Source organism: Girardinichthys multiradiatus, chromosome 17 (assembly GCF_021462225.1).
Source record: "Girardinichthys multiradiatus isolate DD_20200921_A chromosome 17, DD_fGirMul_XY1, whole genome shotgun sequence".
NCBI lineage: Eukaryota > Metazoa > Chordata > Actinopteri > Cyprinodontiformes > Goodeidae > Girardinichthys > Girardinichthys multiradiatus.
The window spans coordinates 21304532-21331165 of record NC_061809.1 but is presented as its reverse complement, the minus strand read 5'-3'; the positions used below and the strand labels follow the sequence as shown (position 1 = coordinate 21331165).

At 38.5% G+C, this 26634-nt stretch overlaps 2 protein-coding genes across 13 annotated transcripts in view; both read left to right on the top strand.

Annotated features, from left to right (window-relative positions):
- uhrf1bp1l (UHRF1 binding protein 1-like) overlaps positions 1–8929 on the top strand; it is a 36353-nt gene extending 27424 nt beyond the window's left edge. For 3 of the 4 annotated variants that reach the window (XM_047389510.1, XM_047389513.1, XM_047389512.1), the window contains 8 exons: positions 991–1139; positions 1784–1941; positions 2063–2213; positions 4045–4086; positions 5902–6161; positions 6261–6369; positions 6461–6612; positions 7533–8929. In XM_047389510.1, the coding sequence (XP_047245466.1) occupies positions 991–1139; positions 1784–1941; positions 2063–2213; positions 4045–4086; positions 5902–6161; positions 6261–6369; positions 6461–6612; positions 7533–7661 (1150 nt within the window). In that variant the 3' untranslated portion in view covers positions 7662–8929. The remainder of the gene's footprint in view (positions 1–990; positions 1140–1783; positions 1942–2062; positions 2214–4044; positions 4087–5901; positions 6162–6260; positions 6370–6460; positions 6613–7532) is intronic. The other variant, XM_047389511.1, reaches the window with a different exon arrangement.
- Positions 8930–13691: 4762 nt separating this feature from the next.
- Positions 13692–26634, top strand: part of anks1b (ankyrin repeat and sterile alpha motif domain containing 1B) — a 304218-nt gene continuing 291275 nt past the window's right edge. For 4 of the 9 annotated variants that reach the window (XM_047389442.1, XM_047389440.1, XM_047389439.1 and 1 more), the window contains exon 1: positions 13693–14289. In XM_047389442.1, the coding sequence (XP_047245398.1) occupies positions 14159–14289 (131 nt within the window). In that variant the 5' untranslated portion in view covers positions 13693–14158. Of the gene's footprint in view, positions 14290–26634 lie in introns of all 9 variants that reach the window. The other 5 variants (XM_047389447.1, XM_047389445.1, XM_047389446.1 and 2 more) reach the window with 3 other exon arrangements.

Here is a 26634-nt window from a genome sequence, read left to right as displayed (position 1 = left end):
GCGGCGACTTATTTTTTCTCCTATTTTAAAACGCTTTTCACATATGCAGTTTCACTAGGATGTTTTACTAGTTTTAACATTTATATTCCCGTGACCATACAATCATATTCTGCTATACTTATTCGATAAATGAGATCCAGTGTAAAGACGTATATATCCTGTACTTAAGTTGAATCAAACTGAATATATAAGTTTATAACTAGTCAACTCTGGCATTTCGTTTTGAAATCCTTTGCAGCAATAATTAAATAGAACCCTGCAGATTTTAAAAGGCTTGGTATTGTACAGAAAATGTGTAAATAGAAGCACAGGTAGTGCAAAGGGAAATGCAACTCAAACATGCCACGCTGCCGCTGTGAAGTCAGCATCAACAGAGTGTGTGTACGGGTGGACTGTATGTGCGATCGTGTCCTTGTTCTTGTAACAGTCTCATGAATAAAATCAGTGCAAATGTGTGTTTGTGAATCTCCCAGTTGGCATGGATTTGCATGTGTGCACGACACCCTGGTCTCTATTGTCTCTAGTATCATGCCCTTTTATTATAGTCCCTTCTTTTTACTGTGTTGATTATTGAGGTGAAACAAGGAGCTTTGTGTCTTTTTCGGCCTTGTGTTCTCTGTTTTTGTGTTGTAGGTTTTTTTTTCTATCACTTGTGGCACCTGGGAGAGTACCACATTGTTCTTTTTACATGACCTTAAACAGGTCCACACAAAGGAGATGAGGCATATTTATTTCATGACTGAATAACAGAGCTCTGAGAGCACAGTAGCCTCAAATCTCAGTTGTAAGCATAATACAGTTTGTATCAGACCTATTAAAATTGAAGAATTGTACCTATGTTTGTTTATGTATCATCTGATCTAAAGTTAGTCCCAAATACAAATTGGTGTCATTCCCAGAGAGTGTGTTAGGATATGTCACAGTAATTTGTATCACCTTTTCTTTTGCTACTCGCACCATTTCTTATGCTTGTTTGGTTTTATTTTGTAGTGGTCGTTTGATGCGTGATCGCTCCCAGTCCAGTTTCTCTGTGTCCTATAAGAACATGAAGAAGAGCCCATCCCTTCAGTCTCTGGACAACATCTCCATAGACAGCAACCCAATGGAAGACGGAGACACTTACAGCTTGATGGAGAGAGGTGAAGAAAATGACGCCGCTTGTTCAGTTTAAAGCCAGATATTTACATATGCCTTATAAAAGAACAGATAACGTTTTGTTTTCCACTGTCTGGCATTAAATGAGACCCAACTTTTTATTGTTTTTGGTCAGTTAAGATCACCAAGTTTATTGATCTTTAGCTTAATGCCAGAACATCGAGGCCCAGTAAAATATGTCCTTGTAAAACTTCTGATTGATTAATTCACAACATTAGTTAACTGGAGGCATCCCCGTGGAAATCTTTAAGGCAACACCTCATGCAAAACTATTCATTCCTCTTGAAACACATTTTGTCACATTAATATTTGGATTTAACGTGGAAATGTATGCTTGTATCGTAATAAATTGTTCTAGGAGTATAAATACTTTTTTCATCTTTAGCTATCTATAACCTGGCAGCCTGAATAAATGTCTTGTGTGTTGCTTTGCATCTCATCTTAACTTTTATCTACTTTTCACAAAAACCCACAAAACAACAGAAATAATTAGTACCGATGTGTTTACAGGATGCCAACACAAACAGAAGGTGGCAGCATTGTGCTTGATTTCTATTGAGCAGTTTTACAGGAAACAATGAGTGACAGTACAGCCAAAAAACGTTGTATTTTTCTTCTTCGTGGACAGATGATGTGTCCATCTCTGGCTTCAAGGACGCCATCAGTGAGCAGAGTCTCCCAGAGAGCGCCACCGAGGCAGTAACTGTTCAGGGAAAGGAGGGGGCAGCGTCCCCTGACAGCATCAGCGCCACCTCACAGAGCATCGATGAGACCACGAAAGACACCGTAAGAAACTCAAGAAGCCTTTGAAAAGTTGAAATCACGCAAAAGAAGTCATTATATGGTTTAACTTAAAAAAACACCAAAGGTTTGTAGGGCAGCTGACTGGGACCATCCTCTCCTCCAGGTGTCGGTGCTGGTGTTGAAGGTGCAGTCAATGTGTGTGGGCATGGAAGCGGTGGGCGAGAGCTCGGCCGTGGCTCTAGAGGTGGGTCGGGTCACACCTAACCAGCTGGGCAACATCAGCCTCAGAGAGTACCACAGTAACCGTAGCCTTGGTAAGAAACAAAAGTCAGCATTGAATTTGATCTCATGAATGTGCATCAAATATAGAGCTCTTTACATCATAGGATCCGTTACAGTTTTCTGTTTGTTTTCCACATTGCACTCACATTTCACAGCCTAATATATATGTTTTCCATATTTTACATGTGGCCAGCAATCATACTTTGTTTTACTGTTTTATGTGGAACTTATTCAAATATGAAAGCAAATTAGAACAACCTTGTCTGTTGTAAGCTAGAAATGATTAATTAGGTAAAACAAGCATACGAAAGCAGACTTCAGCACAAATGGATTACAATTTATTATTCATGATCTGAAAGCCAAAAAACATCAAAATGATGGGACATTTCGGGGTTTATGCACGAGTAGGGTGTGTTTGTGTGTGCCAACGACTTTTGGACAAACATTGTTCATGTTACTTTGACTTGTTTGACATCAGAAGGGAAATACAGGGACCAAGAGAGGAAGGGCATGAGAGAGAGAGGTCATCGAACTCACTTAGAGGTGCTGTTAGTGAATTTTTAACACCAGGCCGTGACTTTATTAACTCTTCAAAGACATGTATGAAAGACAGATAGAGAATTGAGTAGCAAAACCAGAATGTTCTGCTTTTATCCAAGAGCAGGAAGCTTCAGGATGATGTTGCTGAAGAGGTTAAAATGCTTTTCTATGAAAAATCAAAGTTCCTTGCATTAAAAGTGTTTTATTAGCTTTCTATTATCTTCTAGGTTAGGAGAAGTATGAAAGAATCAAAACGAGGATATGAAACAATGTTTGTATTTCCATCCAGATAAAATTTAGTTTTTAAGTACGATTCTTAAGAGTATCACACTAATTATATTACATACATCAACTTAACATTTTTGCCGGAAGACTTTAAATTTAGTTTGAGTTAGAAGCACGGAAACTGGGAATACATGCAAGCCCTTGGGGAAAGGGGAAATTTCTTTTTTTTTTTCACTTCTTTACCACTTTAGATCACAGTTTTAAAGTTGTAGAGACACCAAGCAAGTATTTAAAACTGGCCTCAAGCTGTGAAATTGTCCCTTTATAACACTGTCCAGTCAGTGTCCAACACACTGTGTTGTTTTATATTTTGTAAAGCAAACGCATATTGAAGGTTAAACATTGCACAACCATTTTCCCAGTGTAAGTTTTTTAATGTTCAGAGCTGCCCAAAGGTGAATGGAAATCAGAATACGGAGAAGCGTCGGATATTTTACTCAGAGATTAACACCCACCCCAGAGGAGAGGCAATAAGAGTGTAGAAGGTTCACATTTACCTAAAATATTAAATAAGTTACTGTTTTATTTGTACTGGAAACACTAAGACATTAAATAACATCACATTACATAACATGCACCGCTAATATTAAAATTATTACGTAGCTTAGGAAAAAAAATTGCATTTTTACGTTGAAGATACTCAGCTATATTTATCCAAAAAGCCTCATAAATCCAATCTGTTAATTAGACTACATTTTATTCAATTATACAATTATACTGTACTATAACTGGGATCGAAAGGAACTATATATATCAGGAATTGAATGTGATTTATATGATTATATTGGAATTAACTAGATTGACTTTAACTCAATTTGAAACAATTTTTCTTGTAAATTCAAATTAAATGGAATTTGTCTTAGTATTACTGTACTTTTTGTAGATTGTAAATCTGTTAGGTAATTAGGAATATAATTAGAAGTCAGAATTTATTTTCACAAATAGATTACAACTTGTTGTGTTCAGTTGCACACATTTCCACTCTAACACATCCACCCCTGCTTTTGTTTTTATGTACCTTCCATAACCTCCCCACAGGTATGGTGTGTTCAGTACCAATACCTGCTCAAAGCAGCCAAGGTAACTGCTGTGTGTTAATTCAGTATGTGAATCCTAACATGCATGGTGGCTCAGCACATCTGTACATGTGCTTAACATGTGTATACACATGCTCTGCAGATACAGTGTGTTGCAGCGCATGAAGCGTGTGCATTTGCTTGTTTTTCAGCAGCGAATGGGGAATACTTCAGTCTGTATGTGCGAGTGGCACTTAATGAAGGATAGATTTGTCTGTAATGGACTGAGTGGTCCCATTATTTGCAACATTAGGCCCCCCAGCCTTTAAATATGTGAGTAACCGATTTAACCCCTAATCCTCCCGTTCTCTTCTCAGTCTAATTCTCCCTGCCCACCTCATCCACCTCTCTTTCTACTGCAGCAGACTTTGCAGTTTCAGTCCAGTGATTCAGGCAATGAGAGAAACGCCAGCTTTACCCCCCTGCCACCTATTTCTATCTCCCATCCACCTCATCCCTCTCTTTCCTTCCAATTTTCCTCTTTACTCTTCACCCCTCTGTCTCCACCTTTCCGTTCCTGCATTTCTTCTCTTCTCCGGGCCATCTTTTCTCTCTCCTCTGTCTTATCTCACTCATTCAGTCCCTCTGAATAGCTTCTGGATTTTTCTCATTTTGCATTTTCTCTTTCTCTCTCCGTACCTTTTTATTTTTGATCCAGCTATAGCTGCTCAGAACAGAGAGAACATGTCACTTTATGTAAGAAAAGCTGACAGCTCTTCATATTTGTGCAGATCTGTGTGTTTCTTGCAGGATTAACCCACTCCATATGTTTTTTCAGAGAGCATTTTAAGTGGAAGTGGCACACTTGGATCACTGGATCTCTAACTGTTTATTTCTATGCCTTGCTGAAAGATGTATTGTGACTTGTGATATGTTTTGCAACCTGTTTCAAAATGTTACTGTGCTTGCCAGTGTTTGTTGTAAATATCCTCTGTCTCAACCTCAGCTTTTATCATATCATTTTTGTCCTCTTTCTCTGTTTTTCACTTTTCTCATCTTGCTACTCTGGATAAAGATGCTCGAACGTATCTTTTCAGAATTCAGTGTCTGGATTTTCCTGTTCATACATGAATACTTAAAGGTGTAGTTTTATTTGAATGAATAAAGTCTATAAACCTAATTAAACATGATTGTAAGCTGGACCCTCTGGGACTGTGAAAAGCCTCTTTCAGTCAGTCATTCTTTGTTCCTTTTTACATCGCTTCTAAGTGAATCTTTGCCTTTTGTTTGTCTCCAGCTCCTCTTTTGGATCTCTTGCTTCCTTTTTTACAGTCGCTTCACATCTCACTTTAAGCTGCTTTTAAACTTGACATCAAAATACCCCTTAACAGTTAGGACTGCATATATTACTTCTCTGTGTTTGTTTTTGAAATATTTTACCAGTAAAATATCCTAAATTTCTAGATGCTCTCATTAAGGTATTGGTAAAACAGCTGCTTAAGATTCTTGACTTTTATTTGATGACATTTAACCTTAAAATATCAGGATGAGGCAGAATACAGATGTTTTTATCCCAGTACCCTTGGTTAAAACAAACAGGAGACTACAGATAAGATATTGACTGCTAGTAACCTCTCAACAGATCCCCCATTCCCATAATCCAAACTGTTGTTTTAAAGCAGCTCTTTCAGATGAGTGATCAGAGAACTGAAGAAGCTCCTTATAATCTTTCTGAGGAGCATCTATGCATTCGAAACACGGTACAGATGCTCCGGAGTATTTTGATGTCAGGGGTTAAAAAGGAGCCGCTTTATCTCCATACGAGTCCTACAGAGACGACTCAAATGCTTAACAAGAGCTGCTGTGTTTCCGCCCACAGCCGGTGGGGGAACCAACTCTGAATCCAGCCGGGGCCTTTACAGTCCAGAGGTCCGGGCCCGCCTGGAGAGCGGGCCTAGCGCTGCCACCCTTTCCTCGCTGGCGGAGCAAAACGGCTTCCTGCAACTGCATCTCCATGGATACAACGCCAGCTTTTTGATGGCCTCGCTGCGCAACCTGGCACTTTTCCTGGATGGCGACCACTCTTCCAATGTGCTGCCCATGGAGATCAGAATCAAGGACACGCACATCGATTTAAAGGCGAGAAAACCTTTTTGTTTCAACTAAAATTTGAATTTCAATTGAAAGTATGGTGACATTTCATATAATTTCTCATTCCCAACAACATCTCTTCTGCAGGGAGACGACCCCTGCGACGATCCCCCTGACGGCGAGCCCTCAGCGATCACATTACATGTGGACAGTCTCATCGTACACAGACAGGATGATGGGTCTTTCTCTATAGGAGGTAGATGCTGCATCTTTCCACATCAGCTCAAGTGCTGACTCACTCAAGTATATTCAAGTTCAAACCCTGTTCTCCTTTGTGCTCTTCACAGTGGACGGTGCTGCAGACGCCAAACCCGAGAAAATACTGACTGACAGCTCTCTGAGTCCAGTTCCTAAGGCTGTGAGCAGCGTCTGCAGGACAGCGAAGGCAACACAGACGCAAACGCCACCCGCCAGCCCCCGTCCGACCACCAGGGAAAAGGTCAGACAGTGTGTAATACAAAAAATTAGATTTTCATATAAAATGCCTGCAGGATTTGCAAAAGAACTGTTCTGCTGCACAGAGATACTGCACCTTGTTGAGGAGATAATAACGCTTGAATTTTGCACATTTCACAATGTTGCAACTTCCTTGTGTTTTATCAGTTTGTATTTGAAAGACCAACACAAAGCAGTCCAGATATTGTAAAGTAGAAGGAAATAAAGGGAAATAAAATCAAAAATAGTGTCTAAATACTCAGCCAGACTAGATGCAGAGAATCTGAGAAGCAGTTTTTTAAAATTTTGGCACAAATTGCCAAATTGATTTAGGTCTGGACTTTGACTAGGCCACTCTAAATCATGCTTCTACCTGAAGGATTTTCTGCTGTAGTTCTTGATGTATGTTTAGGATCTTTGTGCTGATGGAAGGTGAACCTCAGTCTCAGGATTAAGATCTCCTGGATTGCTCATTATGTAGCTCCATTCTTCTTCCCAACCACTCTGACCAGTTTCATTGTTCCTGCTAAGGGAATGTATCCCCACAGCATGATGCTGCCGCCATCATGTTTGTTCTTGGGGATGGTGTGTTCGCAGTCATGTTCAGTATTGCATTTTAGTGATTTGCATCTAAGCAAAAAATTCAATTGGATCTCATCTGACCAGCACACCTTTACTGTCTTTTTTTATTTAGGGGTATCACAATAAAGGGTGCTGAATACAAATGTACACCACCTTTTTACAAAGTCTTATTTGTAAAAAAAATGTAAAGCTATCTATCTTTTCTTTCTGTTTCATAAGGATGTTCTGCTTTGTGTTAAATCCTTATGAAATATGTTCAAATTTGTGGTTGTGTAACATGGCAAAATCCAGAAAAGTTTAGAGCATCTTCACGGTGTGATCATGACTCTGTTCTGCTTCCAGATGCTGCTGGAGGAGAACGAATGCCTGAAGGTGGAGCTGTCCAGAGCCAAGATGGCGCTGGCCGAGGCTCAGATGGAGAAGGACTCGCTGCTTCACCGCATGAAGAACCTAAAGATTAACACCAGCTAGAACTGCCTTGGTTTTGAGACAGTGGTGCTCGCTGACTCTAACTATTAAAAAAAAAGAGATTTTTAAAATTTTTTACTTTAACTGTTTCATCTTTACATTTCGTTGAAGGAGCTACCACAATTTGTGACGCTGAAAAAAACTGATAAACTACATTTTTACACACTTTTTCTGTTTTATCTAGTTGAATATGGACTAGAAGCTTTAAATAGAATTGATATTCTATTTAAAGCTTGTGGAAAAAGAGGGTAGACATCTATAATGTTGTTGGTGCCTATAGTAACTCATTCCTCACTACTTCTGTTGTCATTGAAACCACCAGAGCTCATTTGAGATGAACTTCATAGCAACCTGTAGGTCTGTAATAACACTGAATGTTGCATCTTCAGAAGAATGTCAAACAAAAACGACTTATTTTGCACTGCCCTGAATTTTAATTCAGTGCATTCATATTCAGACTATACGGTGTACATTGTACAAGAATGTGAACGTGCATTTCCTACAGAACCTTGAATGGTTTTGTAGTTTTTGCAGTTGAATGTGTGGGTTATTTTTGCGAGTGTCTCAGACAGAACACGTGTTTTGACAGGCGTAGAGGACAAACATCGGTTCAGTTAACTACTTTTTCAAATGCCTCAGAATTAGCTGTCGCCTCCACGTTTGTCCTATGTTTTATGTCTGTAAATACTCAACACGTGCTGCACTTTTTAATACTGAGGCACTGTAAATACAGCAATCACAACTGTGAGAGAACAAGAGCGGATGAGCGGAGCGCCGTTCTGTAAAAAGGAGAAAAAAAAAGGGCCACTTTGAAGCTGCCTGACTACATGTGTGTTTCTTTATGTACAAATTAAGTAAAAAATCCATGTACTGTGATGACTTTCATGGACAAGCAATGGCATTATTTGCTGCTGTATCATCCCTGTGTGATAAACTTCATGTTCATAACTAAAATCAACTTATTTTTCTAACAGCACATGCTTTGGCACATCAGAAACATTGAAAAATGAAGGTCAGTTTAGCTCTAATATTTTTTAACAGTAAAAGATTTAGTCTACATGTGCAAAAGATCTACTCTAAAAAAAAGAACAATTTAAAGTTGTCTTTTTCCTTCAAATTTAATATACTGTTAAACTTTTAATCAGTACTTTCGCTGCAGTCATTACACCCCTCCTTATTGGGAAGAAGGAAGCGACATTCAGACACCATTAAAGAAAAGTATTTTTTCTGTCAAAGTTGCTGAAATAGAAAATAAATGATCTCTTTTTAAAGGTCTCACCTTTTTATTAAGTTTCTGGTTTAATTTACTTGCATCTTCTTAAATGTATTCGATCATGACCTAAAGCTAATCAACAGGTTTTTTATACAAATAAGAAAGTTCAGCTTTATGATGTATATTTAAAAAATGTGCATTAAGCTATGCTCAAAAAAAGTCAAATTTTGTCAATCTTGCGGTAGACATCATGGCTAAACGCAACATAATGTGATGGGTTGTGTTTTGTACTTGAAAAAAACACCCACCTTGGTGCAGTTGCATTGATTTCTGCTGCTGGCCGCGTTCAACCGCCAAACCTCACCAACCAAGCAGCCTGATGCAGCAATTCCTCCCTGAACAATTAGTTGGAAAACCCATCTTGGCCTCCCAGATTGCTATTGCGAAAGCTTTATTTGGTTTTCTGTAATGAATTTGACAAACGACAAAACACATTCAGTGGTTTTGGAGAGCCTGGGGCTACAACCCCCTCTCCTGATCACCGAAGGATAATGCACCTCAAAAGTGGTTGCAGAAGCAAAAATTAATGTTTTAATTTACTTTAAATTAAATCTGAAGCTAGTATTCCTGTGTACATGCAATTTAACATTAGGACTTCACCCCAGCAAGTTTGAAAATTAGGACTTTAAAAATCCCATGAATGATTTCTTAGCCAATTTTAATATGGTGTATGATTCAAATATTGACTTTTGCTATCTGGCAACTAGAGCTGTCCGAAACAGGATTTCTTTTCTCTCAGTTTTGATATGACTTCTTAATTATTTGGTATTGAGTCTGTCCCGTAGTTTTTAAGCTTTGTTTTCTGCGTTAGTCACAGCATTACATGTTTGTAAGCAGAATTGTAAGAATTTGAAATGTAGAACCAAATTTGTCTACCTGCTCCAACATCTTTATTTTCTTAATGTTACACACTACTTTTTCACGTATAAAAAGAAGCTTTTAGCTATGGGACGTTTCACTCTGACCATGCATCATTCATAACCCCTTTTGAGATCAATGTTTTTAACTAATACTGTGTAATCTGCTGTACAAAAATGTGATTCCAATCAACAACTTATACCAGCAGGAAGTTGCTTATATTTTGGTTTTTTTTTTATCTTTAAGAGGATCTTCCAGAGGATGCCTGGCAAAAGTGCCCTTATTTTTTAGCAGAGCCAACCAACCAATGCACCTTTTGCATGTCCAAAAAGCTAAATAACAAAGAACCTAGATCTATTTTTTTTTTTACAGTTTATCATTTATTAAAACCAATAAACACCCGCTTACATATCCTTAAGAGCAAGTATAAAGCTAATCTCCCTAATTTTAAATGCCTTTTAATTCCATGTTTTTTGGAAAGGAATTTGCATGTTGGAATAAAAGCTCCACAGTATAGTACATGTTGCAAATTTCCAGTTCAGAACATGTTTAAAACTCTTGGATAACTTTCAAAAAAGGTGTTTGACCTCTGGCTTGCCTTAATTTTACGATGGAGCATTTCTAAATTCATGTGAAGCAATGCATTAAGAGGAGGAGCAGCAGCCTCTTTGGGCTGCAGAGATCTGCTGCACGGGGTGTTTGGACTTAAATGGTCATGACATTTTACAGCTGCAGCAGTGCAGTGAATCATAGAGGGATGTTAAATAAGTGCACGTGTGTAAAAGGAAAGCTGTGCTATTTTCAGCTGTAAATGTGAAACGTGTTTACATCCTGCAACTTGAAGTTACTGAGATTATAGCCAAGTCACGGTGCATCATAGGGAAGGATTTATGAGTACTGGATTCAGGAGAGAAGAGGGAATATGATGGCATTTCTGGACCAGCTGGATTGTTAACAAATACTGTGCTTGAGAGAGGACCCTAGTTGTGTCTTGATTCAGGATGAGGAGCAGAATCTGCATCCAGAAGCCAGTGGGGGTTGCAGCTTCCTTTTCACCTTTTCTTGCTCCGCAGTCTGTTTGCAGCTCTTGCTACAGATTGGAGATCACAAACATTTGACTTTTTTTTGATTGACATTTATTTCTTGATCACATTGGCTTTTGAAAGCTGCAATTTTTTTTTTCCCCTCCAAACTTCCAAATGTTTTCCATCAGAAACTTAATTCTGCCTTCTTCATAAAATAATCTTAAATAGCTTGGGATGTTAGCTAAACAGAGAGCCTCACAACGATATTAATGAAGGATATTTAAGGTATTTGTCTTCGTAATGAAACAAAATTATGTTTCTTTTATTTAAATGATAGAAATGATGTAGAAGATCAGACCAGGGATACAATGTGACTCTTTGATCAGCAATGTCTCCATGGTAACAAAACGTTGTAGTGAATAAGGAGTTGTGGTTGTCTTCATTAGTTCCACTGCTGTTTTGGATTGTGCCTTCACCACAGCATCTGTGCATAGACCGATGCAGACACACAGCTTTGTTTCATGGACGTCTAGGAGGATTCACAGACATTGCTAGGGAGTTGGTCAAAAACAAAAACACAGCAGTGTCTTACTTATGGGTGTACATGCTATGTATGTACTTGCAGCTGAAAATAACCCATCCTGTTAACAAAGGGATGAACATTAGCTTGACAACGTAGTGACCTTGTCATTTTTAGGGGATGGTTCTGCAATCTATCGTCCGTTTCCATCGCACCCCATTCTGTGCACTATATTAAATCCTCTACTGCCTGACATACATCATCAAAGGTTATCCAAATCTATGTTGAGAACCAAAGAAAGCCCTGACATCTAACTACATGGCAATAGAGGCCTCAAGGAACAAGGTCCAACTCTGATCTAATTTGAAGGCAGGGTTTTGTTTTTGTCATGATAGATGTTTGTGTCCCAGTTTTTGAAAAATTACACTTCTCCACTCAATCACCATCAAGACTAACCATCCACAATGTATTTGGTTAAAAATACTAGCACCTGAATTGGTATAGATTTGTCTGGATGACTCATAAAGTTGGCAATGGCCTTTAGAAAAGGAATACATTTGGTGTCTTGGTGTACCATAATACTTTGATAGTATCGAACCATCAAACTAGAGAGTGGGTGTGTGGTTGAACCGGAATTTGTGCCAGAATGACTGATTCTGAAACTATGTAGGGTTCTAAGGACAGAGTTGAAGCCACAGAAGCAAGAATTCAGAGTCTAAAGTTTATGTAAGGTTTTTGGTGACTTTCATTTGTGCAACACCTTAAAGACAAACACATGAAAATCTTTGGTTTAATACCTACAAGGAACAGGAATATCAGATAAAATGGAGCCGAGTACAAATTATGTCACTTTTCAGATTTTTATTTCTGTAATAAAATGAAAACCATGCATCATTTGTTCCTACAATTCACAACCATGTGCTACTTTTCTATTCTAATGAACCAGCAGCATGAATGCATCACGCAGGTTCCTGCTTGCAAAAAGGGGGCTGAGTCAGAGTAGGGGGGTGAAGGTGTCCGCTTTATGGCCGTCAAAGCGCATTAAATCCCTGTTCCTGCTTTCATTCTGCATTATTCACACTAAGCCTGCTCTGACATAGCAGGCTGGGGGGAGGAGAAGGATATTTTTGGGATCTCACCTGTTTCCAAACCACATTTGGCTGCAGCGGCGCGCCGATTGAGTAAAAGAGACAACAATGCCAGTATGATGAGGCGCGCATGCGTGGAAGCGATGGGATAAGTTTTAAATCTGAGAGGAATCAAGAATCAGAGCTGCTGGCTGTTTGTGTCACTTTTTTAAACAGAGCGAGAAAACAAAATGCAATTCATTGATGTTATAGCATCGTTGTTCCCACCCAGACTGTACAGGGAGCTTATGAATCAAACCGGGGAAAATTGTAACGGAAAACAGACCCAGTTACTTCCAAAATAAAAGTATGACGTTGATCAATAAGCAGGAAAAACATCTAAAGTCAATTAAACAAAGGTGCAATAACAGCGCGAACTTTATCGGTGGTCAAGATGTCGCTTTTTTACAATTTCTTAGCCAGGTGTTTATATCAATGTAACATAAATATGGTTTGTTATTATAATTTATGTTGTTAGGTTTAATTGTTTTTCTAAGTTCATGATCTCAAGACCTCAGTCTAGCAGCCCTATCTTTAGAAACTCCTGCCTTAAATCTCTGGGTTTCAATATAACAAAAAAAAAATTAGAAACAGTACTGCCTGCACAGTTTAGGGAAGTTTTTGACATGGGGTATACGGGCAGTTGCCCAGGGCGGCATTAGAAGAGGTTGCAATCCAAGTAACAATTGGAAACACGGAAGTGTGGCAAAAAATGAAAAAAAAGAAGAAACCTGTAAGGAGGGAAATACATTGTTACAACTCTATAACATCACCCGTGTGTCTGATTTGGGTCACTTTTGCCAGAGAAAAAAGGTGGAGACAGTGGTGGTTCATGTATGAACCCTTCCTTCTGCCGCCCCTTAGCCTATGAAAATGCAGGAAATTATCCAAATCCTGGGGTGGGATATATAGCAGGTAAAATAGCCTCCCTCTTCTCAACAGCAAGCTTGGGGCATCAACTCCCCATTTACTGGGCATGCATAAAACCAACAAAAAACTTGTTCAAGACCACACCCTAACCTCATAAGCGAGTTTTAGGAAAACCAATTGCTTCTTTACTGGCAGCATCCCTTCTTGGTTTGCATATTTTCGGGCCGGCTCTACCAGGAAGAATGAAGAAGTCCACCCTGAGAGCTTGAATGTTTAATTTTGAAAGGTGCAGCCGGAAAACAGTGGTTTAGTTTCGGGGAACTTGAGCGCTGAGTCTGAGCCGACCCTGATAACCGGAGCAGTGCGGTTGGTTCGCCGGAGAGAGAGGGAGCAGGCGAACGGACTAGGAGAGCTTTTTGTGGCTGCAGACGGAGTTTCTCCTCCAGTCTGTTCCCAACAGGAGCTCCAGAGGAGACGGGAAAAAGAGGGAGTTTCAGTTTTTCTTCTTTTCCTTTATAACCAGATTTACTTTTCACTTCGTGCGTGCGTTAAGGGAGATTTGTTTCAGGGGATTTGCGGATCACACACCGGGAGTAAATCACGCAGCTGTGGATGTGAATCAGCTGAGGTTGCAGGGCACCAGTGGATCATTGCTCTGCAGCATCAGTAACACCCACTTCCACGGAGCAGGGCTGCACGCAGCGACAGGGAATCCTTTCTTAGATGCTTCCCCGCAGCAGACATTGAGGAGAGGAGGGCTTTTATGGAAAATTTGTTGGATTTTCTTTGTTTTTATCGCCCTGTCGCTGCAAACTTGAAAGTCCGGGATGGGGAAGGAGCAGGAGCTGCTGGAAGCCGCCCGCACGGGGAATGTCGCCTTGGTGGAGAAATTGTTGAGTGGAAAAAAGGGAATACTGGGCTCAGGTTCTGGCCCCATCCCTCTTCCCAACCTATTGAGGTAAGCAGTCTCCTTCAGTTTGAGCTCTGCGGTGTCCTGGGAGTCCCAGAGGTGCTGCAGGGGGTTCCTGGGGGCTTTCCCTTTCTGCAAATTTAGGCATTTTTTAAATCTTCCCTTTAGTTCACTGGTGCAGTATGATTAACTTATTATGACTGCAGAACAGATAGCACATTATCGATCAACATTAGTTGTTGCAGGAGCTTTATTTATGAGTCTCCATAGGAGTGAGCTTTATGTAGCTGAATACAAATGTATTCACACCCCTTGAACCTTTTCATCTTCAGTCAAGTTACCACCGTAAAACTTAAAATGAATTTTATTGGTAAAAGTGAGGGATGTATTTGTTTTCAGCCCCCCTTTACTCTGATACCCCAAAATAATATCCACTGCAAGCAATTCAGAGGTCCGTCCTTGACCTGGGTTTAATTTCTGAAGAGAAGCACCCCAAAGGTCTGTGGTCAATGTGGAGGAGCTGCAGAGATCAACAGCTCAGATGGGAGAATCTGTTGCCATGAAAACTGTTAGCCGTGCAACCCACAAATCTGGTCTTTATGCAAACTGGACAAGAAGAAAGCCATCAGAAGTCCTGTTTCAAGTTTTTCTAAAGAGAGAGAATAGGGTTCACTTGTGAAATGAGGTCAAAACGGAACCTTTAGACTGATACAGGGGGTCAAACCAAATGTGCATTAAACTAGACACCCTAACTACATGTTGAAACATGGTGGCTTAAGATTATTTTCTTAAGCAGGTACAGGGAAGTTGATAAGGGTTTATGGGAAGATGGATGGTTCGAAGTACAGGGTAATTGTGGGAGAAAATTGATAGAAGCTTCAGAAGAGTCGAGACTGGAACACAGATTCACACTAGAGCAGGACAACATACATTCATACATACCTACATACATACAAATAGTTTAGCTGGGGTTGTTACTTAAAGGCCAAAAGCTTTAAAATTTTGCTTCCATGTCACAGTTATGCACTACTTTGAGTTGGTCACATTAAAAATACACTGAAGTTTGTGGCTGTGACATGACAAAATGTGTATGAAAACGTCTGTGAGTCACTCAAAGACCAGTAGAAAATCAAAGTGAAATCAAATTATTGGAGCACTTGTCATCCCCTGATCTCTCCTGGTACCAGGCGTGCTTTCACTGTTCTATGGGGAAAACGCTGCACACCGAGAACAAAATAACAGTGCAGCGACACACTTTGATGCTAAGATGATGGAAGTATTTGTAACTCTGAGTCCAGTCTTTCACATATTTCTCTGTAAATTCTGCATCACTCTGTTGTGGCATTTTGTGCTGTGTTTGGAGAGCACGGCGTCTTTTCACATGAGACCTGACAGGCCGGGTGTTCAAGATGCTAACTGACCCCACATTGATGTCACAGGACACCAACAGGGGCTTTTAAAAAGTGGCTAGGTTCAAACCCGCTCACTGACTGTGTGAAACACTTGAAGCATTACTTCTTTTTTTGTTCCAAAGAAAGAGGATGTCCAGAAATGAGGAAATGCAAATTGATGCTCAGGGAGCGCAGGTTTTACCTTGGGAACATTACATTTCTGAGTCAAATGTCATTGCACAGATGAAATGATTTATACACCAACCACAAGTCTAGAAGAATGCTTGAACTTGGCTGTGAGAGGAATAGGTGTGGTTTTTATGGCCCCTGCTTCCCTGAGTTCATGCTGACGCTGACCCAGGTGATAATTAGATCAAAGTTAGGGCCGTTTGGGAGGAGTACCGCCTCGGGCTCTTCACCAGATCGTCTCATAATTGGGTCGAGGTCGCAGAAGAGGTGCTGACCACTCAACTATGGTTTTTTGACTTCTTGCTGGGCAAAAACTAAACCAATTTGTTGTAAAAGAAGCTTGTTTAATATGCACTGGAAGTCATTTGGAGGAGATTATTGAAATTTGCTCAAATGCAGCAGCACGTAAATCAGCACCAAGGGCTGTTTAGTGAAGTTCTTCTTTATCACACATAGGAAGTTCATGACACGTTGCAGGTTTTCTCTGTGGGCTGTCATTGTTCATTACATGCAGAATTCACTTAATCTGGATGTGCCTTCATGAGTCAGTTCCTCTTTTTCTGAACAACAATACAGAGTTAGCAAAAAGTTCATGTTTGCGTTAAGGTAAGGTATTGCTGCTGTTTCCATGTTGTACGTGGCAAAAATACAATTGAATTAGTAGAGAATCTAGCAGTGGATGGAAGGATTAATAGAAAGAAGACTGGAAAGAGTTATAAAACGACATCCTTCCAGTCAAGTCCTATTCTTTTAATATACGATAAAAGTAGAGATAATGACTGCAGTAGATTATTTAGCATTGGTTCTTTTTTTTGTCTTTTTGGGGTTTTTTAAGCAGCTGCAAGTGTCTGAATTTAGAGGAAAGGCCTATTGTAACCCCATTTCATCCCAGCCTACTTCAGTGTCGCACCCAAAAACAAATGATTTTATTTGCATGCACTCAACCGTTGGGCAGATGTCTAAATTCTTATGCTGGTGAATATAATTGAGTCACATTAACACATTTCCTTACAGTAACAGAGTAGTTTATAGAAAATTACTTTATTTTATTGATTTTCTAGAGCAGGTATCAGATGTCCCAAATGTTGGAAACAGCATTAAGCGTGGTCCAGTGGCATCTATGTTGCACACTGCTCATATTTGTAACATGTACATCATGTCCTTACACAAAAGGTAAAACGACCTGCACAGAATTGTTAGAAAAGGGGAGAAATACATAATATTTTATAGATCAGGCATTAATCTTGTTTATTTCTGCTGTTAGCTTTTTAAAGAAGAGGCTTCATGTAGCCTGGTTTGGTTGTTTTGATGCCTGTCTATACGTTTCGCTGCTAGATCCTTTAAATTTTGGCTTAACCCACTGTTTTTCAGGCCAGGTGATTCTGCTCCAACACAAATAAGTTAAACAGAATCACCTTACCACCTTGTGGCCATTTTTAGTAGAAGCCTGTTTATCCCCCATTACCTAAACCATGTGTTTGGAAACATGCAGAATAGAAGGTCCCAGGTACCAAAATCACTGGATTGGCAAGAATAATTAGAACAATAAATCAAAATTATTTATCACCAGCATAAACATCAGTCTTAAGTATAAATCAAGTGAGACTTACCTGTAATACTAAAATGTTTCAACAGGTTAAACAGTTAATATAAGCATGGCAAGAGATCAATTATAACTAAACTGTAAAGTCATTTAGAAGTGCAGTTTTGTTTTCCATAATCCAGAAAATTCACATCAAGAGATATAAATATAGGAAATGTTAGATGGAAGCAGTTAAAAAGGCCAAAATATAATCAAAAATAGAAGAAAATTCAGCCGCAGGTCAAAATATTTTGCCTTGCTCATTCGTCTCAGGCGCTCTTAAAAGCACAACGATTTAGCTGTGACCAATAAACGTAAAACCATGCAATGAGTAGAAAGCTTTAACCGCACTGTTACTAATGTATTTCCAAATGTCAGATTCTTTCTAAACTGCTGATCGGAAGCTTAATCGCTGCTGTAAATGCCTGTTAATGTGACCCCAACAATGATGCGTCATTAAGTCTGAATGTTTATTGCAAAATGTTTTAGTGAAACCTCAACACGCGCCGCTGGTGATTCCTAGAAAGCACTGCATGTTTCACCAGGACTTTATTCCAAATATCTTTTACTTTCATGATCTTCTTCATGAGCTTTATGGTATTCATTAGAAACCCCAGAGATGGCAAGTTTCATGCACAAGTGGAGCTTCGTAGTTCTCTGAGCTTTATCAAACACATCTCCTGACCTTCATGTATTTTCCTGTTGTTATGGTGATCATTATGTGGTTACGTTAGTGTCACTGTGCATCAATATAACTATTAACACTGAACTTTTAATTATCATTTAGACTGATGTGAGATTCTCGTTTGACAATTTAGCTTTTTAAGCATTGCACATACCCTAATATCAGTGAAATAACTTAGCATGCTAGTGTTTAATATCTCTCACTTCATGAGTAGAGGGAAGTGAAAAATGTATTCAAACCAGATATGCTACCTGTTCCCTATAATGTTACTTAAACAGTTTGGTTATCAGTGTTAGAAATTACATTTATTTGCATAAATAAATTATTTACAGCACACCGACATAAACTCAATGAAGATTTAAGAGTTGATGTAGAAGTAAGTGCTGCTGATGCACTGATTGACTGGCAGAGGACTGGAATCAGCTTATTATTTAAAATTAAAAGGCCTGGGTAAAATAATAAATTCACACTTGTGAAAAATAAATAGATGTTAATAAACATAATAGCACAGAGATCAAAGATTGAAACTGATAATTAAATTTATGACTGATATTTGGATCAATTATTGAACAAATATTTTTTATTTTGTTGCATTTAGTGGTGCAGTAAATACTTTAAGCTATTTATTGGGTAAATTGCTTTAGCTGTCTGTATTTAACCTTAATTATGGCATGCTTGGTCCTCCATACCACTATGGCTTAATACTTGACAATGTCAATCTGAACATTTAAAGTAGACTGGCCACAGGATAATAACACATCATCAGTTAAAATGCCTGACATGATATAAATTGAATTAAAGTTCAATTTATTACAGTTTGAACAAATTAGGGGAGAAGATGGAAAAGTTGAGGAGGTATATTTGATTTAAGTAGTTTATTTTTAGTAGATTAATGTAATCAGGAGCTCAGTGGAGGTTAAGGACTTGATGTACAAATGTGAAAGGCTTTTGATGCACTGATTACTCGGCAGGTAATTGGAGTCGGACAATTTTTTTGAGCCATGCCCAGCAGACGTGGCACTCACAAATATTCATTTTAGTTTTTAATTAACGATACTCTGTCAAGTGACATGGTGACCTCCGGTTTGATTTCCAGTGAGGGTGATCGTTAACTCTTTAACCCGGTGTTGTAAAATATATTTTGTTTAGCTATAAACATAATCAACTTAAGGTTTTTATGATGTGAGATGCAGCTTTTAAAAAGAACTGAATAAAATCTAAATTGGAACTTGAGAGCTTTAAAAATCTGAAATTGGAATTGCCCAACAAAACCCAATTGGTCCATGTTTAGCTATTACTTGACCTTTAATGTGTGATCTGTTGCACATACTACACATCTGTTGCATTGACACATGATTTATGCCTCCAAAACACTGGGTGGGTAACTCACACATGCACCCATTCATGTGATTAGAGATGACACATCTCGTATTAGAGAGCTCCCTGAGTTGGGTCAAACGAGCAGCAGAGGAGTGTGTGTGCTGGGTAATGTTTTAGGAAGGATCTCTGGAAATAATGCATAGTTTCCCATCCTAATGTCTCCGAGCCAACGATAGCATTCCAAAGTCATAAGGTTCACCATCATGCTGAAATATTCACATTAGTTGGACACGACCATAGGCACTCTCTGTGTAAAATCAAACACTCGTGTATTAGGTAACGGGATGTGGGGAAGACGATCCTCGGCTACAGATATGTGGTGTGGAGCACAGTGGAAAATCAATCCTGGATGATCTCACTGCAGTTTAATAGGTCTTTTCTTTTTTTGGTAAATGAACTGTACGCTACAAGGCAAATGTCAGTGTTTGGGAGGAAAAACCAAATGCTAAAACACTCATCTGTTGTGTAGATGTAGTGAAATATTTAATTTACCTAATAATACCTATTTTGTTGTTGCTCTTTTGAGTTTTACATGTGTTTTTTTCCTCCTGAATATTTTGTTGAGTTCACTAACTCAGAGAATGGCAACATGTCTCTTCACTGCACTTTGATTTATTAACTTTATTTACGTACACCAGGCTAGTTATTGAAAACATATTATAGGATTTATTTTATTAAAGTACAAAATAACGATAGATGAAAGTTATAATGAAATAATAATGAAATAATAAAACTAAAGAAAGCTGGAAATTAAAGCTATTTTCCTTCTCCTGCTTTTTGCAGTACCATTAAGAGGAAAATAAAACCTGTTTATGGATTGATTTTTACTGGTCGACAGCTGATGTGCTTATTCAGGTCAGTAGTGACGCTGCAGCAGTTGTAAGGACAGAATGATGGTTTGTTGACTCATAATTACACATATATGTACTTTTCATTTTAATCAGCTGTACATAAGGACTGATTCTAACAGTGAAAATGAGGATCTGGTGATTGACTTGTAGTATAATGAGTATAAATGCATGTGCTGCACATAATGTACTGACTGTGATGGCAATGCACAAAGAAACTGACTCACGATTGGACAGATGGTGGCTGATCTCTCCTCACTCCTGCCATCGGTTACATTAAGGGGAAGCCCGTCTTGTTATGCTGGTGTGTTTACCTCCTTCTTTTTTGCAAACAAACAGCCTTTAGGTGGAAGATAGTTACTCCAGGAGGGCACAAACATGCTCACACAGTCCTGAGTGGGTACTCGGTTTTAATTGCAACCCTCGCAGAGCTCCTCTAGAGTGTTTAATATTTGATTTCTGCCTCTGCTTTGTCTCTGTCAGAGGTGCTTCCGTGCGTGTAGAAGTGTGATGCTTTCAGTGTGGTCCAGTACAGATGCAGACTTCCAAACCAGTGTTTATTTTCCGTTGCCACAGTACTTAAGGTCCAGTCTGAAGGAAACCAGAACTGATGTGACCAAAACCCACGTCTGGCAGGTTTCCCGCTGTGTGTCTTTTTTTTTGTGAGCTTGAGCGTGTGACATAACCCTTGCATAACCACAGCGAGGATCCACGACTGTTGGTGTTTTAAGAGGGGTCTTAGAGCGGTCAGGAATGAAATCTGATGGGGGAATCTATGAACCACATGTGGCGCTGGAAATCCAAAGAGGGTCAGAGGTTAACTCTGGGGAGGGCAGGTCATATGAAGAAGTTATTTAAGAAAGACACAAACATCCTGAGAGTGTGGATATTTATTGGATGCTGAAAAACTGAAGTAATATAAAGAAAAACATTAAAACTGAGAAAAGGACCTAAAATGTTCGGTGAAATGTAGTTACAAATAAAAATTTAATTACAGCTATTATTAAAATAACACACCGACATATAATTTCAGGTGCACACAATCAGAATATTGTTATTTTGAACAAGATTTTTCCTGTTTAACTTAATTTATTTAGTTTGGAGTGCTCCTGACTGTTAAAGTGAGAGTAAACACCATGGTGAGATCTAAAGGGCTGCCTGAGGTCTTCAAGAAGATTGTAGCAGATCATGAGTCTGGCAAGCAATTTAAAGAGTTTAAAAAAAAATCAAAAATCAAACGTACCAGTGTTCAGAAAAAAAATCTACAAGTGAAGGGATATTGGAATCATCTGCCAACCTGCCTAGATCCGATTGTCCAAAGAAGTTCACCCTGAAAGCAGACTGCAAGATGCTTGGGAAAGAAAAAGTCTCCAGAAACCAGATGGTGTCATCATGTGACCTACAGCAGGCTCTTGCTACCATTGATATAAAGGTGCATCAGAAAGAGGGTGCAAATGTTAAACTTTCATTGGGTGATGTTCTTCATCTCTCTAAGAAAAACAAGAAAGCCATGCTGAAATTGGATAAAGATCATTATCAGGGCTTTGTATTTAAAATGTTCTCTGTTGAAATTAATGAAACCGAATGCTTTCACTATGAGAAGGACCTCACAGTAGAGCTTCAGTGTTTAGGAAACTTTAGTACGAGAGCTTTTGCTGGACTTGGGGTGAATTAGAGGTGTCAGGACACCAAGCATGTCTGGAACTGGATTCAGTGAGATGGGATAAGGGTGTGAAAAAATAAGCTTTTCCATATGTGTGTGTGTGTGATTGAATTCAAGCTCCTTACAAACCATTAGGGCTGAGGCTAAGGTTTACTCCTGTACTCTTTTAGCCTGTGCCTCTTTTTTGTTGTTCCCTTACTTTGTTTTTTTATTTGAAGCTGAAACCTTTTTCAGTCCTTCTTTGTCTCTGGCCATCCGGTCACCTGGGTTCCATGTTAATATCTCTTCAGTTTCCTCTACATCACTCATTTCTCTCAACAATCCCTGTCCTCCATCCCTTCCTATCAAGAAACTATCCCTCCCCACTGTCACATTTTTTAGTTTTTTCCTCCCTCTGCAGCTCACCTTCTCCTATCTTATCACCAGCCTCCTGTCTCAGAGCTTACACTGCACTACATCTGTTATCGCCATGGTGGAGCGTCTTTCACCCATCATGCCTCTGGGCTTAACATAGGCATTGGTGGAGAGCAGAAAACAGAGATTGAGGAAATCTGTAGCTCCTTTTTGAAAAACCTGCTTCTACCACTGTATGTTGTATTTGGCACTAAATCCTTGGACTAACGTTGAGATAGTTTTGGGGATTAGAGTTTTTTTTTTTTTTTTTGGTTTTATGTAATCTGAGTTCATTAGTTTGAAATGTGTGTATTTTGGGTGCACTGATTTTAAACTGAAATCGCCTGACTGGTGATCAGGCTCATAGGATGGATGTTTTATAAACAGCTAATTCATACAAGGTATGGCATATGGTCAAAATGTTTATTTTTATTTATTGATTAATCTTAGAAAGGACAAATCGGAGAGTTATTTCTTATCCCTGTAAGGTGATTAAACTTAAGGTCAGAGAAGGTGTAAGCAGCTACTTTAATAAAGTTAAACTTTCTACAGAGATACTTTTGGTACTAATTTTTTTACTGATTACATCTATTTTCTCAGGAGTTCTCTTTTAATGTCTTTTGTTTATTTTATAGGAATGTATAGTTGTAAAGTGAGATAATAAAACTACACATCCACACAGTTGCAATAAATGATTAGACGTACATGTTTTCCCTGTTGGTGCACTGGTATGTTTTAGGCAGAACTAAAGGTAGTTTTAAATACTTGACAGTTTAGCCCACTTTGCCCTTGTATGCATGAATGAAACTAATTGTTAAAATCAATTACTAATCTATTTCACATTAAGAGCAGAAAGTGCTCATTAAACACAACTCGTCAGCTTCAAGGTTTCTTGAAAAGTCTGGAATTCGATTTGAATTCCCAAATCTAAATAAGTATAGAAAAAATTTAATTTAGAATGGATAAAACATTTCCCATACGTTTTCTTTGAGTATCCGAAAAAGTAATTGTTTAAGTGAGATTTTCTTTTATTTCAAATATTTCAAATTTCATTTCGTTTTTGAGTTACTGACAACAGATAAATGTATACTCTTTCAGAAATACTTTTGGCATTTAGACCATCTTAGATCAGGATTTTACACCCAACGTGTGCTTCAAAGCTTTGAAGCCCCTATTTTATAGTAATATGAGTCACACGCTGCACTCGAAAGAATCTGGATTTGGTGTTATAAAATCCAGACAAGATTTAGCAAATCAAATGTTTTATAGATTTTGAAATAGAGCTGATCTAAGTTAGTCTAGAAGCTAAAAGAGGAATTAAATCACATTTTAAAAGTTCACAATTGGAATCTAGCTTCAAGGTAGACTGCAAGGTTTTATGATTTGTAGAATTTAAGGTAAAAATTATGTTCTCAAATGTGTAGGATGCTGCAAAAACTGCGGTGAAAATATTCAAATCTATGTCTGGAAAACTATAGAATTTTGAAATGGCAATTTTGTAGAAACCCTAATAGAAACAGGACAAATGCCAATTAGCAATAATAACCGAATAACACAAATCAGTTTAATTATTTACAGGAGATAATGACGTGTATGCTTGTAAGCAAGTCTCAATAAACCTTTAATTGCTGTCAAGCAAATATGAAACATTATATCATCCAATTAATTGAAGAGAACTGAAAATAGAAAGGAGGAAAAACTACAGCTTGCAGCAAAACAATATATTGCCATTTTAAATGTGTAATTTACTAAGAGCTGCATGCACACATAGAAGTGTCAATTTTGATTATTTAAAGCAGAAATGGGAAGAAGTTATTGTTTTTGTGACAAACAGAAACCAACCAAGATCTAAAGTAGATCACAGCTTTGCAAAAATCTGAAATCGGAAATGTCTTTCAGAGCTGCTATCGGTGCATTGCTAGTATCTCTACAAAGGACTAATGGTTGGATTTAGGATTTATAAGATAGATTAAAGGCGTAGCTAAAGATGTTTAGCTTGACCGGCCCTCATCCACCTGTTGATCTCATTCACTGATTTTTCTTCCTCATTCATTTATCCTTCCAGTACTGGCTAGGTGTTTGTAGTCAAAAAAGCACAAAGATGCTAGTTGCTTCTAGAAACAATAATTGGAATTGGCTAAAGTGAGATAAAGCAGTCCAGAGACAGAAAGTGACGTCACCTTGTCTTGTTTTGAACAAAATAAGGACCGTATTTTGGTAATGATAGTTTTTAGTGAAAATCCTAAATCTGGTTTGGAAGATCAGAGCTTTCCAAAAATCTGGTTGAAGGAACTGCTGTTTATGAAATATACAAAAGCAACTCAGTTGGATTTAGGAATTAAAGATTTGAGGTTGACATTATAACTGACATTATAACCCTGCTGATTCCTTACAAGGAAAAATATTAACCGGATTATTGCTGGTCATATAAACAGCATTATCACAGCCTCTTTGTAAGAGGGAAGAATTATTGTCACTTTCTTCATAGTATCTTGATGTTACTTTCTCTTAAGCAAAAGGACATTTTGCAAACATTCTGATCGGGTCTTGTTGGTTCTTATGAACCAAACATATTGATGGTGAGTGGAGGAGACATGGAGGCGGGGGGAGGTGTGACGTTCTGTCTGCCACACTAATCTGCAAGTCGGCGACCCCACATAACATGGAGTGTTGTGGAGCCACACGCACATTCCACTCAGCTCCCTGCTCTCTGATGGATGGCAGTATTTAATGAAGCTCTGCTTTTGTAGTAGATAAGAAGGAGAAGAAGCAGCAGAGAAGAGGGCTCCAAGTGCTCATGTTATTATGTGGTCAGGGTAAGGTGTTTCCTGGAGGGCCAGTTATGTATCTTAAGTATCTTTTTTTTAGACATTTGGATAACTTGAAATGTCCCATTATTTTATTTTAACTGAAACTTACCAACTCTGGTTTTTCACTGATTTCTTCTAGGGTTTACCACACTTCCTCCTGTCATTTAGATGATAAAACTCAACCACTAAAACATTTTTTGGGGACATCTCTGCATGTCCTCTGCAAAAAGACTGCGTTTAGCTTCAGTTTTGACCAGTTTTACTTGATAGACGTGTTTCTTCGTGTTTAAATGTAGTGATGCTGTGAGTGTAAAACCCATACAGTACGTTAACAGGTTTTACAGGCTACTTTGAGCTGTGTAAATTTTGTTTGGGTATTTTTATTCCTCCTGACTCACCGAAGCTTTTAGCTTTGTGAGCTTCTTGGCTTGTGATGGAAGCACTGCTCCTCTGCAGTGTGTCCACAGGTTTTCCATGATCATCCTGGCCCTCTTGTCCACAGTGGATGCTTAGGTACAGTGCAGTACAGTGCCTTCCAAAAGTATACATTCCCCTTGACAATATGCAATGTATTTTATTGGGATTTATGTAACAGACCCGCACAAAGTAGCGCGTAATTGTGAAGTAAAAGAACAATTATGTATGACTTTTTGTTTATTTGGCTATTTTTTTATTTACAAATGTGAAACGTGTGACTGTTTGCTCCAATTACAGTTGCAAGTTTGTTACCAGAAAAATGGTTGCTTATTTTTATTTGCAAAATTGTTCAACCTCAGCCGGTGGAGAGGGTCTTTCAATTAATAATTAATGTCTGGCCACTGACTATGCATTAGGTTTAGGTCTGGACTTTGACTGGGCCATTCCATCACAGGAGTATACATCTGCAGCCTCTAACAGCTTTATTTCCCCAGGATTTATTTCTATCTTCCTCTTTACTCTGCCCCTGCTGCAGAAAACCATCCCCACTGCATTTATATTGATGTCAGATTACATACTAGTGACTTCGGAAAGGAATTGGTTGTGCTGGATTTTATTTAGAGGTATCGGAGTGAAGGGGGCTGAATACAAATGCACATCATAACTTATCAGAAAATATTTGTAAAATCGTATTAAACCTTTTGTTCTTTTGTTTCCACTTCACCATTAGGCACTACCCTAATAAAACAATAAAGTTCCTGGTTGTGACGTGATGAAATATGGAGACCCTCTTAAAAATAAATATTGTGGTGATCTTTGTGACAACATTTCTGTGAAAAAGAACATTACATCTCCACTCAGGAGTCTATTAAACATTGTACAAGTGAGAAAGAAAGGGCTTTCATTTGACTTTTCTGTCCAATAAACGTTAAGAGATGTTAAACGCATCAAAGCTGGAATTATTTGTGTAATTTTCCACTTTAATACTGCATCAAAATCATTCATTTTACTAATCCTGAAAAAAAAAAAACGGCA